The following is a 17,696-nucleotide window of genomic DNA, read 5'->3' as shown; positions in this document are numbered from 1 at the left end:
CCTACTGTTGTCGTTCAGTGTTTCACTGCCATGCTAACCACTCTCCATGCTATCACTCTGCTGTCTCCTTTACTTACATAAAACTTCATAAAAGAAAAAAGGCACTGATTCCTAACCAACACTCCAGTCACCTCCATGAGGATATTCAGCAGCTGGACGCAGCAGCCCAGGAAGGACGTCATCGCTTTGTCTCCCATCCCGACATCCTGCACAAAAATTCACAGATCTTTAGTACATGCTTGAAATCTGAATATTTGTATGGACTAATATATTTACCGGCAAATAAACATTTTGAATAGAATTGGTGCTGAAATGTAACTCTTACCCGTCGACACAAGCGATCTTTGGGTGCTTTCCCCACCTGTTTCAAAATAAATCAATAAAATAAGAGATTTAATTCTGTACAAAGTCCCGACACAGTGACAGAGCTCAACTCGACTCATTATGACCAGAACTTACTTTCTCCATGAGAAAGGTTGCTGCTGAGAGACGCTTGGCAATGAATGTGCTCCACATCATTGTACAAACACCTGTGAGGAGTTAAGACATGCTGACTACCGGGGAGGTACTGTCTTCTAAAGCATGCATTGTATTATTGGATCAATAAAACAGACCGAAAGCCAGTGTGGTACTCACCTTGCTGAATATGAGGACTGGAGACCATCTTCAAATGTTCCACAGACCAGCAGAGATATCGACCCTCCTATGAAGAGAAGCAGGTGTGAGATCAGACTGCAGAACTCTTCAGGTCTTTATGAAAATCTGAAAGTTTGCACTTTCTACTATTAAATACAGTATGTGTTAGTTTGCGCACAGATAGAAGATTTACAATGCTGCACCAAACCTCAAGTAAATTTAGCTAATCTTCCCTTCAAGTCTGTCTGCTGCTGCTACATTTTCACCAGTGTTGGCTGTGAGTGATCTAAGCATAGCAGCAGGTTTTGAAATGGTGTAGAAGAGCACAAGGAGACAACCTTGGAAGAGACGTATGCTAATGCTAAATCTGGGAAAGCTTTTTCCTTCTTATGGGTGGAGACGTGTGACTTTGTGATAACGCGTTGTGTGCGTGCTTGTGTATTTGCACACCTCTGGGTCTTTGTTCCACTGCACCACATACTCCCAGCAGCAGTGGGCGAAGAGAAAATCAGGTGAGAGAGAGTGTGGGAACCGCTGGCATACCGCTAACAGCAACTCTGAAAAACACGGAAGAAAACAGAGGCTGATTTGGATTCAGGCTCCATGAAACAATGTGTACTGCAGAACAGGAAATATGACTAATTTGCCTGTCTTCAGCTTACTGTGATTATTTGATCATTAACCAAACCTTGATCATTATGAATAAATACCATACAATGCTATTGTCTTCTGTTAGCCAAAGAGAACTGTCACACTGCACATTAACTGTAGAGAGATCTTTCTATACAAATGTCCAATTTCTACTTTCAATATTCTTGGGCTTTAGCAGACTCATGTGCCCAGCTAGAGTCCAAAATATTTATAGCAATAGACAGTTTTAATTTGATGATCATTGGTTTGACTGTGGTCTATAGGTTGGATGCTTTTAGGTGACCAGACTAGCATTGAGAACAAGCTTACGTTTAATAAGAAAGTTCATAGTGTCATCTGCATAAAAACATATATTACTGATACAGAGGTCCAAAAATAGGCTAAGTAATCGATTTCCATTATTTTACTTTTTGTCTTTTTGAATTTGATTTTTTTTAAATCACCACAAACAACAACACAGCTGACGCCACATTATTCTAGGATTTTCAGGTTAAACTATATCTCAAAATTGCCCAGAAAGACTAACATACCGAACGTGTGTTAATGCCTCAGTCCTCACCTGCTGTCCTGTCTGTGTCCTCTTGGCTTTTCTCCTGCTCATGTCTTTCTTCTTCGTCTCTCTGCTCCACATTGTCATCTGCTTCTTTATTTCCCCTTTTCTGGAGGATTTCCTTGAGCCGCTCTGGGGAAATGTCTTGTCTAAACACCCACTTAGAGACGCTGTCGGCAATACCGCCTGAAACAGACAAAAGCAAACGTTGAATGTATTTGAAATTACTAACTAGGCTTTGGCCAGGCAGTGTATTTGAATGGGTTGTGGCAGTTGTTCCAGATTCCCACACTCCAAAGAAGAATGCAGCCATCAGGGGAAAACTATGGTCAATATCATCAAGACACTGAATTCATGGAGAGAAGAAGTCAATAAAAACAAGGAGTAACTGAGGAGAGAACAGCGATACAGTGCATTTGAATACATTTATGAAGTGAGGAAAAACCAAGAAAAGAAACATGACAAGTAAAAAATGAACTCATACAGCTTGAAGTCTCCCTGAACTTATTTTTCTCTACCTGTGCCTCCCTCCAACAATGTTTTAATAGAGCACTGAACTGTAGCGCCCCCCGTTGCTCCTGGTGGAGGAGGCACCAACAGCAGAGTCTGCAGCACCAGCACGTCTTCCAGCTGGCGAACACACACCACCCACTGCTCCAACTCCAGTGACACTGCCTCCCACTCTGACTGAAACTGACACACACACATTAGTGTTGGTTGATTTTTAAAGGGGGTTATGTTCCTATTTTTTTGCTTAAGACAGTCCTCAAATGCATGACGCCTCTCTACCTTGCTATCAGCTCGGCTTGTGATGCTAGCTTTAGCAGCACGGTGAGCAACCAGTGCAGCCAGCAGGGCAGCGGCAGCGTTGTGGGACTGAACACATGTAGTGCGGACTTGCTGCCACCAGGGGGAGATTGACTGTGTGTCCCATGACTCCTCGACTGCACCTAAACGGAGGGAGAGAAAAAGAAGAGGCCACTCTTATTCTACTTATTCTTCTTTTCCAGTCTGACGGTTACTTCTTGAGGTTCACATTTCTTTCGATTTCTTGATGTCCAACTGAAGAAAACCACCAGAGCACCAACCAACATCAGCACATCTAACATCAGAAACATCAGATGAATTAGCCCTTCAACCATTAACATATAGAGTTGTATTATTTAGCCTCGCGAACTACACAAACACGACAAGCCTTACAGGTACCTTTCATATCGCTGAGGGCGACAAGTAGTCTGTGGAGGTTTCGAACATTTTCCTCTGGTTTCTGTAGCAACTCCTTCTCCCGATGCAACCACACACTCAACAGCAAAGACTGACAGAAACAGGAAGTATGAACTGAATTAATTACTGATATTTGTTCAAAGACCTATTTGGAGTATATTATACACCCTAATTTCATGTGAGAACATATCAGGCTCCAGACACGCTGGGTAGACTTACGCAGGCAGATAATGAAGTCTGCGTTCTTTCACTCATTAACAGTAAATACTGAATACTGACATCACAATATAAAGTGACCATTACTGAATAAATTACACACCAGTGGGTTGTGGTTCATCTCTGGCAAAGATTTAAAAAGCCTCATATCAGTATTATGTATGTATCATACAGTAAAAAATTAAAAAGATATGCAATTCTATATAAAATTGTATGCACTGTATAAGATTTGTAAGATTTCTCTCAACAGCAGCTACACATCCTGTCACATCCTGATCCCACCTTTCACCCATTCTCCCCCCCCCGCCCCCGCTTACCAGAAGCTGCTGTGGGCTGATGCCGGCCTGCTGTAGTGTGTAACAAACTTTATGGAGTGGACTTTTTCCACACAGACAACTCCAGAACAAGAAGTTTCCTGCAAATGACAAACAGGAAAAGTACTCAGTCTGAGTTTTGATTGAGTGTAACAGCATTAATGTGCCTACTTATGTTGCCTGCCTTACCCAACTGGTTCCATTCAGTTTCAGACCTACGGATCACCTTAACCTCCTCATCCTCTGTGCACTCCAACTGGGAGAGAAAAGCCTGAGCAGGCAGGGGGGAGTCAGGCGAATCCTGGGCAAACGAAACACTGGGTCTTGGTGTGAACTGGGCATAGCGCTGCAAGGTCGGTGCAACACGGGACAATTCCTCCTCTATGCCTTCAAGGGAGTCCTGCAAGGATGGAAGAAAGAAATACTGGAATAGCACCGAGGTTTCAGCTCACCACCTCTAAAGAAGCTCTTAGTTTCTTTAAATCTCTGTGTGTGTGTGTTCTCACATTTTCAGCGGTTTCCTCGACATCTGCGGCAGAATGCAGTTGCTGGATGTCTGTGTAGAGCTGCAGTAGTTTGAGCTGTGATGAGCAGAGCTGAAGCAACTCAGCATCCACTTCCCCAGGCTCTGAAGTGCAGAAACAAAAGGAGAAACAAGCTCAGGGTGATTATGAGATACAAGTTCCTGACACTTTTTTCTTTCATATTACATTTCTTTCATCAGTAAACGTATTCTTTACCTTGCCGTTTCAAAGTGTCATCTAAGGCACGTGTGATGTTAACAAGACAAGAGACAGGAGTGTTTTTATTTGACAGAAGAGACTCCAGTGCCTGAAAGAAAATGGAGACACTGAAATTCATATGACATCATATTCAACTGACAAAAAGAGTTTTAAGTGAATAATGGCAGCAGTGGTGTTCAGTTCGGTTGCAACCACAATTTAAAATCACCTGGAAAATAAAGGATATTTACATATAGGGCCAGTGTGCCCAAGAAGACTTGAACAGGGGCCCAGGATTGAGCTGCTGGACCAATCAGGGCTGTTCAAGTATTTGAAAAGATAAATTACTTGGGTTCCTGTCCCATGTGAAAGAAAAGTAAAAGTTGCTTCATCATTCTTAGACTTAACAGACTTTTAATTTTAATCTCTTTTTCAATTTATATTTAGTTTTCAGTTGCAGGTTGGTTAGATTTAGGAGAAGTCTGTAATTAGAGTAAAACAGGGCCATTTAAAACAATAACCACATCAGATTTTGGTCGTACCTGCTTCTTAACTGCAGGGTGTTTGATATCTAGTACGATGCTTCTGGCTTCACTCTCCAATATATCTAAAGGAACACAGAGTCATTAATAATATAATACTGTATAACACATGAAATATATTTGAACATGAAACCTGACATCTCTCGTCATGCACTTACCAAGCTCAATGTCTCGGCTCCTTAGTAGGGTAGTGAGTTTCTTTACCAGGTGCATATCTTTGGCTCGCTCGCTCTTCTTATCACTGAAGTGAAAAAGACAGAAAGATGGAGTTAGAGGGGACTTTTGCTGCCGTTGTGCAGTAGGTTTTTTGTTTGTGCCTTTTGGAGATTTTTTAAGGCAATTATCTGACAATAATAATAATAATAATAATAATAATAACTTTATAAACCTCCACAGAGCATGCCTGCCTAATATCTTGAGGGAGGTTGTTCCACAGAAACGGGGCAGGGAAAGAAAAGGCACGCTCTCCAATTGTCTTTTTTCTGGCTCTAGGAACCTTTAGAAGGCCAGAGTCCTGAGATCGTAGAGCACAGGATGGAACATAAAGGTGTAAAAGGTCGGAGAGGTATGAAGGTGCCGTTTAAAGCCTTGTAGGTGAGCAGCAGGACCTTAAAATCTGCTCGAACCTGACAAGGTAGCCAATGAAGAGATCTTAGTACAGGGGTAATGCGCTCAAATTTCCCAGATCATGTTAAAATGCGAGCAGCTGCATTTTGCAGCTGTAGACCTCTAAAACCTTTCTTTGGTAGCCCAGAAAGAAGAGCATTACAATAATCTATACGTGAAGACACAAACGCATGGACAAGAACGCCTGCAGTGTTTCTTAACAAAACTTGTCTGATTCTGCTATGTTCCTCAAATGACAAAGGCGGTCTTTGTTATCTCTTTTACACGAGACTCGAAGGAGAGCACCATGTCGGACCACACGCCCATATTTCTCACCGTTTGGTTATGTGTACCAATAACCTGTCAAAGGAGTTTTTGCTGTGAGTAAAATTCACAGATTTTACCTGGATGTTACTTAACAATAATTAGCACGTATCCAAAGCCAGTCATTTACATAGCAAACATAGCCACACAACATATTCTGGGGTACCAAAACAAAACCAGCGGTCAGTTCAGAAAGTCCGTCTTTACAGCTGAAGCGTACAGAATGATCATTCAACCTGTGGGAATCCTATGACAAGAACTGATTTTTTTGAACCTCACAGAACCAGGAAGTTGCAGCTCTTCAGATCCAACCTAATGTCAAATATTCATGACTCTTTGTGTCAGATTTAAGAGTTTTTAAAGGTGGGGAAAATCTGACCTAAGAAAGTGGGCAAGACTCTGCAAAATAGATTTTTTCACTGCACCTGCATTCATTTTAAACACCTACATGACAGCCTGTCCTTTTAGTCTGCGTACAAACCTGAGAGCCAGGTGGAAGGGAATGTTCACGGTCCTCAGAACTCCTGTGATTGGATCAAGCAGACACACCTGCTGTGTGTGGAGCTGCCAACCCTGACTGGTCACACTGTTCACCCCCATCAGACGGTAACCAGCATACAGCAACCTGCAACACCGTACAAGCATATATTTTGTTATATTCCAACTTCAGGATCAAATGAGATTCTTCTTCAGTAAGAAAATGTGGGAGCTTCACGGTGTGTACCTGCAATGTTTGCCTACAGTGAAAGCTCCGACCCGAGGCCCCTGTTGCATTGCCCAAACCTCCAGGATCCCCCTACGAGGGGCGTAGATGACGAGGAACAGAGCGTGGCGTCTGGGGAGGGACGCCGAGGGGGATAAATCCCGCTCGCTACGCTCCTCTGGAACCTGCAGCCAACCCAACTGGGCATCTCTGTAACCTGGAGATAAATGTATGATTGGGACATTGTTAAGATTTTATTAATAATGACACAGGCCGAAGAAGGAATCATAGTAAAAATAAACATTACAGTGTTTAGGGCAACTCCTGCTACACTGGAAAGCTCTTTAGTTAATTATTTTTAAAGTGGCCCCAGCTAGAAAAGCAGCATAAGATTAAACATAAATCTATGAAAACAAAAAGGAAACATCTTCATCTGATCACCTGTACAAAGATTAGATTATAAGATTTTAAATTGGGCTGTGACATTTTTAATGTATAAAATACCTGATCTACAGACCTATTTTAATATCATACTGAAATTATAAATGCAATGAGATAGAGCTGCATTTCTAGCCCATCTAATGATGCTCAATTTCTCTGGCAACATTCAGATAGTAGGTTAAGAATTAGGTGTTCACAACATGAATGCATCGATCCATCCTGCCTTTTATCAAAGGTTCAGGCTGCTGATGCTGGTGTATTGCTGTAGGGATGGTTTTTTTGGCATAATTTGGGCTCCTTAGTACCAACTGGTCATCAACTGATTATTGTTGATGACCATGTCCATTACATCCTTTATGACCACAGTGTACCCATCTTCTAATGGCTGCTGCAGCAGGAAGTGTCAAAGCTCAAATCATCATTTTAAACTGATTGCTTGAGCATGACAGTGAGTTCACTGTACTCAAATAGCCTCCACAGTGACCAGATCTCAGCCCAAAAGAGCAACTTGGACATGTCGTGGAACAGGAGGTTTGCATCATGGGTGCACAGGCCACACATCTGCAGTAAATGTGCGACACTATCCTGCCAATATGGAACAAATTTCTGTATGTGTTTCTATTACATATGTGTGTCACTCACAACGAGTTGTTCTTCCACGTGTTTACACCTCACCTTTCCACATGCGAATGGCGATGCCCCTGGCCAAGTCCAGCAGTGTGACTCGGCCAAAGTCATCAGTCACTCCAGCCAGCATGTTGCACGGGGACAGACATATCGACTCGCCATGCCGCCGAGAGTCTGGGAGACCAAATCTGCAAAGGAGAGCAGCAAGTGTGCTGAGGTCAGGTTAGGTTTTCAGTCTCAACAGCACACAGTCGACGACGACTGGATTTGTGTTTTAGATGTCCCAGTTCGTACCTGATACTTAAAGGGGTGGCAGGCTCCACCTTGGGCTTCTGTTTCTGGGGAGCCTCCTCTTCGTTCTTGTTTTTGTTCCATCCCAACCACCCGCTGAGAGGGAAATGACAAGTGACGATAGAAAAAATAGAAAGAGGAAAAAGAAAAAGCGAGTGAGAAACAGTAAGGAGGAAACTTCAAACACAGATCTTCCGTCTCCAGATGCTTTCCAGCACACTGACCCCTGACTTTGGCTTGGAAACAACTTCTCCACTGGATGAGGCATTTGTCTTTGCCGCCTGTGCACTTATGCCCTGTGCTTTGATACAAGCCTCCAAAAACTATCCATTTGTCGGATCATTTTATTGGAGCCCAAAGACTCTGGACCGTTTTTGACTTAGTTGTGTCTAAGTATTTGTTTGCTTACAAGAATAATGAACTTGGATTTAAAGTTAATGAGCACAATGAAGAGTTTAAATTATATTTATGTCACAGCTTAAACATATAGCTGCATAGCAATTGTACAACAGTGGAAATCATCACTGTATGATCTAGGAAAATAAAAATGTAAAAAAAATTAAAATAGGACAGAGAACCTAAGCTTGGGGAACACCATGTGATTGGGCTTCTCACACACACACACACACACACACACACACACACACACACACACACACACACACACACACACACACACACACACACACACACACACACACACACACACACACACACACACACACACACACACACACACCTGGCAGCACTGAAGAGGGCTGAGGTGAGTTTACTGGCCACTGCCATAGCCACGTGGGACAGCAGAGGCTGAGAACTCCCCTATATACAGTTAGGGACACAAGGAAAAGCAGATTTTTTGTTAATTTTTGAACTGCAGGCGATTATAGTCATGATACATACCCATTTTGAAAATATAATTACCTCTATAGCATAGTAAAAGCCCGTGTATGGCCCAGATCCTACAGTGACATACTGGCTCATGGCGGGGGGGCTGCCTTTGACTGAGGCGTTGAATCCTCCCAGGATAGATGCGTTCTTCATTTGATCAAAGACACACAGTGTCATGATGCCTAAAAGCAGAAGAGTTACTTACTGTCATCTGGATCAATCATAAAGATAAATCTGTAGACTCTCCATCTGAATTTATCACTTTAAGAGTAAATATCTCAGTTGAAATATGTAAAGGTGAATAATATATCCGTCAGATGGATAGAGTCTTTTTTGACTAACACTGGTTAGTGTTATCTCTCCAGTTCTATTTGCTCTACTAAAATGAATGAAGGGCTAATTCATCTGATGTTGTAAATGTGAATGACACAGTCGCATCTGCAGATCCAAAACATTATGATGTTTAATATCATAAGTTAATCCATTATGCAGCAGCCAACCACCAGCATGAATTATCAGTGGAAAGCTCTCAAACAGACTCTTACCCACGCTGCTGTGGTCCACAATGGTGTCCATTTCCTGCAGACCCCACTTTTTATAGGCCAGAGGAGGAGGCTGGATCACATCATTACCTGCTGCTGCAGCTGATCAAAAGGAGGTTAAGTTAGTAAGAAGCAACAACTTTAATAAAACAGTATTTTTTTATTATCTATTAGTCAACTTTAACTCTACTAAGGTCTAAACAGGGTTTGTCTTGGGTCACACAGAGTATTCAGAGTTATTGTAGGAGCAGACAACAAACACACAGAGCACTAGATCAAATGCTGCTGAAGCTTGGCTCCCCAGATAGCAAACACATCTGGACCTGACCTGGGGCCACTTTTGGTTCTAGCAAATGTAGGCCCAGGCTTCACTGAAACGTCACCTGATATTTGGCCCATGAGAGGCAGACCTGTGGGTGTGTTTAAGCAGCCAAACAGACACTAAATCAAGGCCAAATACGGCCCAAAGAAAACTGCAGATGTGGGCCACGTTTGGGCCAAACACTCATTGTTATCTGGGTACTACGCTCCAAACTGTTTATACTTCAGGTGATTGTGTTTGTGGGGTGTGTGGGGTTTGTGGGGTTGGGGTTCTGTATAAGTAGGTTGGTTTCACCTTAGTACCTGAATGCTTTGTGGCAAACACTTTCCAGCCAGCAAGCAAGTGAAAAACATCTTCTGTTAACACACTGCAAACAGTACTGAGAGATTATGCATGTTTTGTTTTTTTCAGCTCAGTTTTGGCTTTTGAGGGGTTAACTACAATTGTAAGCACGCTAATCCACATACAGTCAGGCTGACAAGTCTGTTGCCTCCCTGTGCAGGAAGGGAGAAAGTTTTCCTCATATGTGTTGCAACTTCTCACCAAAGTGTCTGACTTACTTAGGAGAGCCACTTTATATATTATATATTTCACACTGACTATATTAACAGTGGCCATATACATTTGGGGACTCACTGTGGCATGTAATTTATTTATTTTAAAATCTATTTGCACGTACGTTCAGTTTACTTGCTGAGCAATTTTGAAAGTTCAGGCACTGCTAACCAGCTAGCTCTGGTCCATCCTTTGATATCATTTTGTGGATCCCTCATCCTGTGATTGGCAATCTTTCTTCATCTCTGGTGGATCACTAACCAGAACCTGGAGAACCACCTTGTAGAAAGTGCAGAGCAGAAAAAGGACTACCAGCTGCAGTCCAAGACGATAAAGTTGGAAGATATGACTTTAGATGAGAGTATCTCCAAAGGGGCAGCTGAATATAATGTTCAGGGGGGCATGCTATATACCCTATTATAAATGCAAATAGATGTGGCCATTTTTTTGTGCACACACACTGCTGCCACAAACACAAACTAAATGTCTGACTGAACTTTCTTCCTACAAAGACATAGAGAAGCAGCCGTACCTCTTGCCGCCTGATTCCTGCAGGCCCGCAGAGACTGAAAGAGGCTGAATCCATCTATGGTGACCATTGCAGCAGAGTAGAGGATGCTCAGCTCCTCGTGCTGCAGACAAAAAATAAAATCAACAATCAACATTGGCTCACAGATCAGGATTATAATCTTCATGCTCAATGACAATCACACAACTGAAACAGACTGACACTTTGATTTTGAATATGAATATAATCCTCACACACACACCTCTCTGAATTTGAAGAGTGCTTCAGGTGTGTGTTACCTGCTCAGTTACTCCAGGGTGGCGAGGGATCTCGTAAGTGCGACACTTGAGCCTCAGTACCGGGTCCTCGTGTAGCAGCTGGGCAAGGAGCAGAACGCCGCTCTGATGGGACACAATTGATAGTCAGGGCTGGGTGAAAACACATCAACATTTAAAAAATATATCAATGTCATTCTAGCAGAAAATTAAACCATGCATGATTTTTTAAATCAGTACAGATTGATTCTGCTTTACCTAAAAAGTTTTAGCAAAGTAGTGCCAATGTTTGCAACTTTGCACTCTGATTTGAGCAAAACTGCTCTGCATGAAGGGAGAGACAGTCACATCACACTTTCTTGTCTATAATTCAAAGAATTATTGAAGACGTTATAGATTAAAAAGGTACCTCAGTGTAGAAACGGACATAACCAGATGTAAAACCCACGACTACACATGTCCAGTCAGGCCGCCCAGTGGAGCTCCTGAAAAATGTATTGAGACATGAAGTGAAGATAAACACACACAAGCACTTCCCCTCATTTAGTTCACAGATAAATAAATCTCACCTCTTCTGACTTGCCAAGGGAATACAAATGGTGCTGCTCACACACTCTCTATGAGGAAACAGAAATCAGACTTGGAGTCATGTCACATATATTTGATGTATTTACATTCTAGCTAAGGTTTTTAATTATCATAATTTTTAATGTATTAATTGTGTTTTGCCTTCTGATAAACTGTCAACTTCTTATTTAATTTCTTCTTGTAAAACAGCAACGTAGCCAGTCTGAAAAATTAGGTCAAAAACTGCAGTTCCTCTAACGGCCACTTGAGACTTTCATGTTTAAACCCAGTACAAAAAACTGTTTTGGTTTCTATAGCTGAATTCCTACATTCATCAAAACTGTAGGGGTGTCATTTTAGTAAAGGTCCACTTTTTAAACTGAACTAAGGATAACTGATCTGTCTCACTTCCATCCTCCAATTCAATCACCTGGATAATTCGCCAACAGGAGCCATTATCAACCTTTTCCACAATGACTGTGGGTAAGTTAACATATTGTTTTCTCACCCTTCCTCAGTGCTAAGAGTTCCAGTCCAAGATACTCCCAGAGTCATCTCTTCTCTGCCGCTGTCATCTGTTCGCCATTTAGCTGTAAGAATAAAGAAAGATGAGGAATACTTCATTTACTACAGTTGGGAAGCTCCTTAATTTCATTGACACAAATAAAATACGACAAGCAAGAAGAAAGGTACATAAAGCAATCAGAACCACAAACAAAGCAACTGGTTATTAAATCTAAAACCGTTAGTTCTGTCCAGGTAAACCTGGATTTGCATAAACTGGACACAAAGTAAGCAGCTACTGCTGTTGCTCAGAGGTGAAAGGTGGCACATAGCCTTTGTGACAAAGTTTGGGTTAAGCCATATATTGACCTTTATATTATTACATTGCATTCATATTATTATTATTATTATTATATTCCGATCAACTACATGCTTAGCCCTATTGTTGGGTTGGCTAAAGCAAACAATTTGTTTCTACTTTGCTTCGGGAAACACTTCTACTTCCAAGGGTAAAAGTATTACTACACCACACCACGACTAGCTAGAGGAAATTATTGGTGCTGCTCATGAGCTGCTCCTGCTTGAATTTGTGGACACTTTAGTGCCCAATAGTCTATTTGTCAACAGGCTTCTGTGAAAAAGGTAATAAATAGAAGGGTCCTAGGCCCTCCTGACATGAGGGTTAGTGGTGTCGTATGAGAGCATCTGATGAGGACATGGGATGCTTTTCCATAGTGAGACACAAAACGAACAGTATGAAAGAAAACTCCAGAGTCACATATCAGGGTGTGCGTGTCTGAGAATCTGACCTGAGAGAAAGGCCGCCTTCTGTTCACGGGCCACCACCAGCAGGTCAGCGCAGGGCGACAGGGACACGACACAGTCCTGCAGCCACGGTTCACCCTGCCCGCCAGCATCATCCGCGACCTGCAGAGCAAAGGAGATCTTCAGACCTATGCCACCTTTAGAAGTGCGCATTGAGCGCTTATATTCTAATATTATATGACATTGCAACAATAAAATGAGTGTTTGTCCTATGTCACAGCCAATGACAATATTATCAGTAGTTGATTCAAATGTAAAATAGGTCATATTTTTGAATTGCTAAAGGCTTTTTTAACGGACAATGTCTGACCACACCAACCCAACACAGAAGTCCAACACAAACTCCACACATGGACTAAAAGAAAACTAACGCTGATGTGGCTTCAGACAGGATTTTTGCAGCATCCATGCAGCATAGATGCATTACAGGTAGCAGGCTGACTGCATCTTGCTTGCTAACATTACTGCTATCAAAATCACATCTGAGTGAAAATGCTTATTAGCTTCGGTGTCAAAGACTACTAATTTTAGCCATCAGTAAATTGTGTAATGGCACAAAACATTAATGTCTGTAATAGCAAAAGTGGTGGTGGTTATCCAGCTAGCTGTAACTTCATTAACGATATTATTATATGTCATTATACGACATGCATGACACATAGCGCAGTACACTGCGCAGGTCTCATCACTGCACAGACAACTTTAAGAAAAATGACAGAATGACACATTCTTTCCCTGTAAATAAATAGACATCAACTTAAAACACCAATAATGTCACATTCCACAATGAGACAAACCTTTTTATCAGAGGTGGATTCCTCCTCTTTATTATCACCACCTTCCCATGCCGACTCCCAGTCAGAGGTGTCCCAAGACAGCTCATTATCTTCTGAGTAAGAGGCAGGAAACAAATAAATAAATAAAATAAATTTTAAAAATGGGTCAAGTTTGTGATGCTTGTACGGTGGCTAAAACAGAGTGTAGAGAAGAGATGAATGCAGTGACTAAGATAAACTCAAAAGACTCGAAATGTGTGTTGGTTTTTTGAAGCCACATGATGGAACTGCAAGTTATCAGCTAGCTAAGCTAGCAAGCTGCATTCATAGGTACCAGCTATTTAATAGCAAGTGCCAAACAAAGTATTCGAGTATGAGCTGGAGCGCAGATTTTTTTGACAGTCTGTTTGCACAATTAACTGCACAGCAAGCAAAATAATTTCTCAGGTAATTGGGCACCAAACGGACAAACATACTAAGGAGGTCCAGTCTAGGGGGTCGAATTAGCTGAGGTGAACCCTGGCAGACAGTTAGTAGCTACAGCCGCCTGAGTTAGCATCCACATGTCAAAGAAGCAAACTTTAAGCATTAATCAGAATCAGAATACTTTAATAATCCCTAAGAAATTTTTAACAAAATTTAAACATGTGAGTTATATAAATATTTATCCCTTGTATCAATGTTATAAAGGAGAAAATTAGCTATAAAAAAATCAAACCTGTTATATGCAGCAGGATGTTAACATGTTAAGTTCTGCTATACAGTTGAAAGAACTGTAAAGAAGGGGTGCAGAAGTCATAGCTGCTACATAACTTTAGCTGCTACATAACTGTGGCAGCTAAAGTTGAGCAGTCAGAAGCTCTGTGCCAAAGGGAAATGAACTAATAATATAGCAACAGCGTAAAGCTCAGAAATCAGGAGGAAATCCTGCTGCTTTACGCCTTGGCACTTCAGTGTCCCCATGACGACAGTGCGTGTGTGTCTGCAGGCATCAGTATGAAATGACGCATGAATGCAACACATCCAAGCACCCTTTCTATCTGCCCTTTCTGCTGAGCATCCTGCAGTGACACCCTCAGGGACCTCATGTGCAATGACTCACACTTAAAAAGACCTGCAGATTTCTCCTCCTCCGACTGATGGATGCAAACAACAACCTAATACCAGCAATATTTGGTGGATTAGTGAACTTGGGATAGTTGACATATAACTGTTTGCTACCTGGCGTCTAGCTACAGATTTATTGTTTGGCCAAAATAACCACATTATCACACCGAAGATTAGAGCAGGGTGATATGGCCAAAAATATTTATCACGATATATATTTGAAAATTTGCGATAACGATATAACCGACGATATAATTGATGCGAGACAAAATACAACTCCACAACATTACTAGCGCAAAAAGACAACCTTCCATTTATTTTCACTTAAACAAGAAGCTGGTTTTTATGTACATTAAAGCTTTATAAAAATGTAACAGTGCAAATGCAAATTCCTTGCTGAAAGTTTAACCAAAAGGCATTTCCAGTAGAAATGGGCTGGCATATCCTGAGCATAACCACGTATAATATGGTTATATGGTTAAAAAGAGGTGCTTTGCAACATTAAACTGCAGTGTGCAGTACGCATTTTTCGGACCATAAGGTGCATGGGATTATAAGGCACATTAAGCGAAACAAAGCAGTCAGATAAATCAAACTTTATTAAACTCATTCTTCTTGCTTCCTCCACTTCTGTACCATTGATTCATTAATGTTGAATTCTCTGCAGCTGCTCTATTCCCATGTTGCTGCAGTATATTAATGACTAACCTCGTATTGTGGATGGATTATCTCAGTTGTTCTCCTGACTGAAGTTTGGTCCGTTTACAGCATCCTGCCATGCGATTGCATTTGTCTCTAACCATGAAGAACCTTCACGTTAACTTTTATAAGTGGAAAAGTGTTAGTGTTCGTCCTCCAGCTTCACTGTTTATGTTATGCTAACATAGCTGTGTCGCTAGCGATCACGTAGCACATCATTATATACCAGCTAGCCCAACTTCAGTAACCCTACAAACGTCACTGCTGTTTAGTTTCCTGTCTTCATTTATGTTGGAAGTGATAGCAGAGCTGTACGTTTGATTTTTTTCAGAAATCTCTCAGTCAGAACATGCAATATCATGCTTAGGTAACTAGCGAAACTAGCGAGCTAACTTCCGCTAGCTTCCTGCTAACTTCTAACTCCGTTAAATGTAATAACTTTTGTTTTCATGGATGCCTGAAAGTTAAACTTTATAGTTACACCTGGTAAAGCAGCAATGCTGATCGTTTTATTAAAGATGAAAGAATTTAGAAAGTTTTTAACTCTAAGTGATGCTGCAGTGTTGTTTGACCTGAAGCATACGGAGTTTAGGACCCAGATTACTCCCAGATTTAAGAGCATCTTAGTCCGACAAATATGACAATAACAACGGCTGCTTGCATGTTCTGCAAAAAAATGTGCTTTGTTGTGTATCTGATGGACAAACACCAAACCAGTTCCACATCACGGAAGTTGCACCATTTTTACAAACCAATTCTGGTTCATCTGTTTCACTCAACAATCGGCCATGTGCGTATGAAAACAAAGGCACTGCGCATGCGCGTTTTACTCCCATTCTATCGCGATATTTCATTTTCCTATCGTTGCCTAACATTATACCGGTATTACCGTGAACGGTATAATATGGCCCAGCCCTACCGAAGATTTAGAATGATGTGATCGGCCAAAAGAACATCTCAGATGAGGCCATCCGTGCTATGAGGAAGTCTTGATACTGAGCTTAATGATCATGCTGTAATCGGCCCATGGTTCTTTTCTCAAACACTGAAATATTCTGTGTCAAAGTTATGTGTCTTGCAAATTGGTGCACAACATTTCAAATTCACTTAAACTTCACATGGTTGATAAAACACCTCCCCCAAAGTCATAACAGGAAACGAGATGTTCTATACTGTGACATACTCCTAACACTTTCACCACATCCATCTTCAGTATGGTCAGAAAGTCCTTCAGTTAAGGGACCCTCACACTTGACAATCGTAAGGTATGCCCACCCCAAATCATATCCTGTTTTTCTTCTAGTAGTACTAAAATGTACTAACCAGACATAAAACTAACGACTGAGCCTATAAACATATCGGTAAAGTGCTTACTGAGGTCACAGATCAAATGAGCAATAGGCTCATTTTCTCATGGACAAAATAGAGGAGTCGCCCCCTGCTGACCACGTGGAAATAATGCAGGTTTAAGATGTTTCCTTTTCAAATTTGGAAGCTACATTCATCTTTCATATACACCCCATGTGTTTGACATCAACAGGTTGAAATATAGTAGCATTTCTGTATTGACTTCCACATAGCGGAAAAACGAAATGATGCATATAACATTGCGTGCAAAACGAGTCCAGGCCTGAATACAACCATACAAGGATTCACCTGCAAACAGCTGCAAGCTGCTTTTGATTCTGGACTCACAAAAGGCACATTAAGGCGGTGAATATTTCATTTATTCCGTTGTAACATGATAAAATTAATCAACTAACCAAAACTAGTTATGCACACTTTATCCGCATTTTCAAACCACTTTACAGCACCGAGGTCACTTTTCTAATGCTGCGAGCTGCTATCTGAGCTACTGTCACTTCGAAGCTGCAGAAGACCCCTATCCTCCTCCTGTATCGTTACCTGTTTGACTCTTCTCTTCGACTGGCTCGCTTTTCTCGTTCCGAAACAAGAAGTGCCGGACCGTTTTGAACTCTTGAAGCCGACAGAACTCAAATAAGCTGCAGGACATCCCTCTTCCGTCCCGTCCGGACCCAAGAAGACGAGAAACAGCCTGTTAGCTTTGCTGCTAACAGTCCAGTTGTGGAAGAAATGCGCCCAGTATTACACTCCTGCTATCGCGACAACTTTATGACAGCGCTGTCACAAAGAAAGGATTTTCTAAATGTCCTATACTACCCCCTAGACAAGTACAAACCACTGCCCGCCGCTCTTATTTTTCCCTAAACTTCCCACCCTCAGTCCTGATGACACATCATTAGCATAATAACACTCCACT

At 41.6% G+C, this 17,696-nt stretch overlaps 1 protein-coding gene across 6 annotated transcripts in view; it reads right to left on the bottom strand.

Annotated features, from left to right (window-relative positions):
• The window catches only part of rab3gap2 (RAB3 GTPase activating protein subunit 2 (non-catalytic)), a 20,877-nt gene extending 3,181 nt beyond the window's left edge, over window positions 1-17,696 (bottom strand). Inside the window, exons 1-31 of one of the 6 annotated variants that reach the window (XM_080293677.1) lie at window positions 17,321-17,696; window positions 13,631-13,722; window positions 12,818-12,935; window positions 12,013-12,094; window positions 11,507-11,554; window positions 11,347-11,422; window positions 10,962-11,063; window positions 10,687-10,786; window positions 9,902-9,922; window positions 9,281-9,379; window positions 8,769-8,917; window positions 8,587-8,666; window positions 7,851-7,943; window positions 7,605-7,744; window positions 6,510-6,705; window positions 6,267-6,410; window positions 5,014-5,096; window positions 4,856-4,920; window positions 4,332-4,422; window positions 4,098-4,219; window positions 3,781-3,991; window positions 3,595-3,692; window positions 3,044-3,152; window positions 2,627-2,787; window positions 2,356-2,530; window positions 1,847-2,023; window positions 1,087-1,193; window positions 637-703; window positions 460-530; window positions 326-361; window positions 117-206 (exon numbers count right to left, since the gene is read on the bottom strand). In XM_080293677.1, the coding sequence (XP_080149803.1) occupies window positions 117-206; window positions 326-361; window positions 460-530; window positions 637-703; window positions 1,087-1,193; window positions 1,847-2,023; window positions 2,356-2,530; window positions 2,627-2,787; window positions 3,044-3,152; window positions 3,595-3,692; window positions 3,781-3,991; window positions 4,098-4,219; window positions 4,332-4,422; window positions 4,856-4,920; window positions 5,014-5,096; window positions 6,267-6,410; window positions 6,510-6,705; window positions 7,605-7,744; window positions 7,851-7,943; window positions 8,587-8,666; window positions 8,769-8,917; window positions 9,281-9,379; window positions 9,902-9,922; window positions 10,687-10,786; window positions 10,962-11,063; window positions 11,347-11,422; window positions 11,507-11,554; window positions 12,013-12,094; window positions 12,818-12,935; window positions 13,631-13,722; window positions 17,321-17,429 (3,312 nt within the window). In that variant the 5' untranslated portion in view covers window positions 17,430-17,696. The remainder of the gene's footprint in view (window positions 1-116; window positions 207-325; window positions 362-459; window positions 531-636; window positions 704-1,086; window positions 1,194-1,846; window positions 2,024-2,355; window positions 2,531-2,626; window positions 2,788-3,043; window positions 3,153-3,594; window positions 3,693-3,780; window positions 3,992-4,097; window positions 4,220-4,331; window positions 4,423-4,855; window positions 4,921-5,013; window positions 5,097-6,266; window positions 6,411-6,509; window positions 6,706-7,604; window positions 7,745-7,850; window positions 7,944-8,586; window positions 8,667-8,768; window positions 8,918-9,280; window positions 9,380-9,901; window positions 9,923-10,686; window positions 10,787-10,961; window positions 11,064-11,346; window positions 11,423-11,506; window positions 11,555-12,012; window positions 12,095-12,817; window positions 12,936-13,630; window positions 13,723-17,320) is intronic. The other 5 variants (XM_080293679.1, XM_080293678.1, XM_026152966.2 and 2 more) reach the window with 5 other exon arrangements.

This window comes from Astatotilapia calliptera, chromosome 19 (genome assembly GCF_964374335.1).
Source record: "Astatotilapia calliptera chromosome 19, fAstCal68.1, whole genome shotgun sequence".
NCBI lineage: Eukaryota > Metazoa > Chordata > Actinopteri > Cichliformes > Cichlidae > Astatotilapia > Astatotilapia calliptera.
Note: the sequence above shows the minus strand (reverse complement) of the source record. Positions and strands in the feature narration are given on the sequence as shown.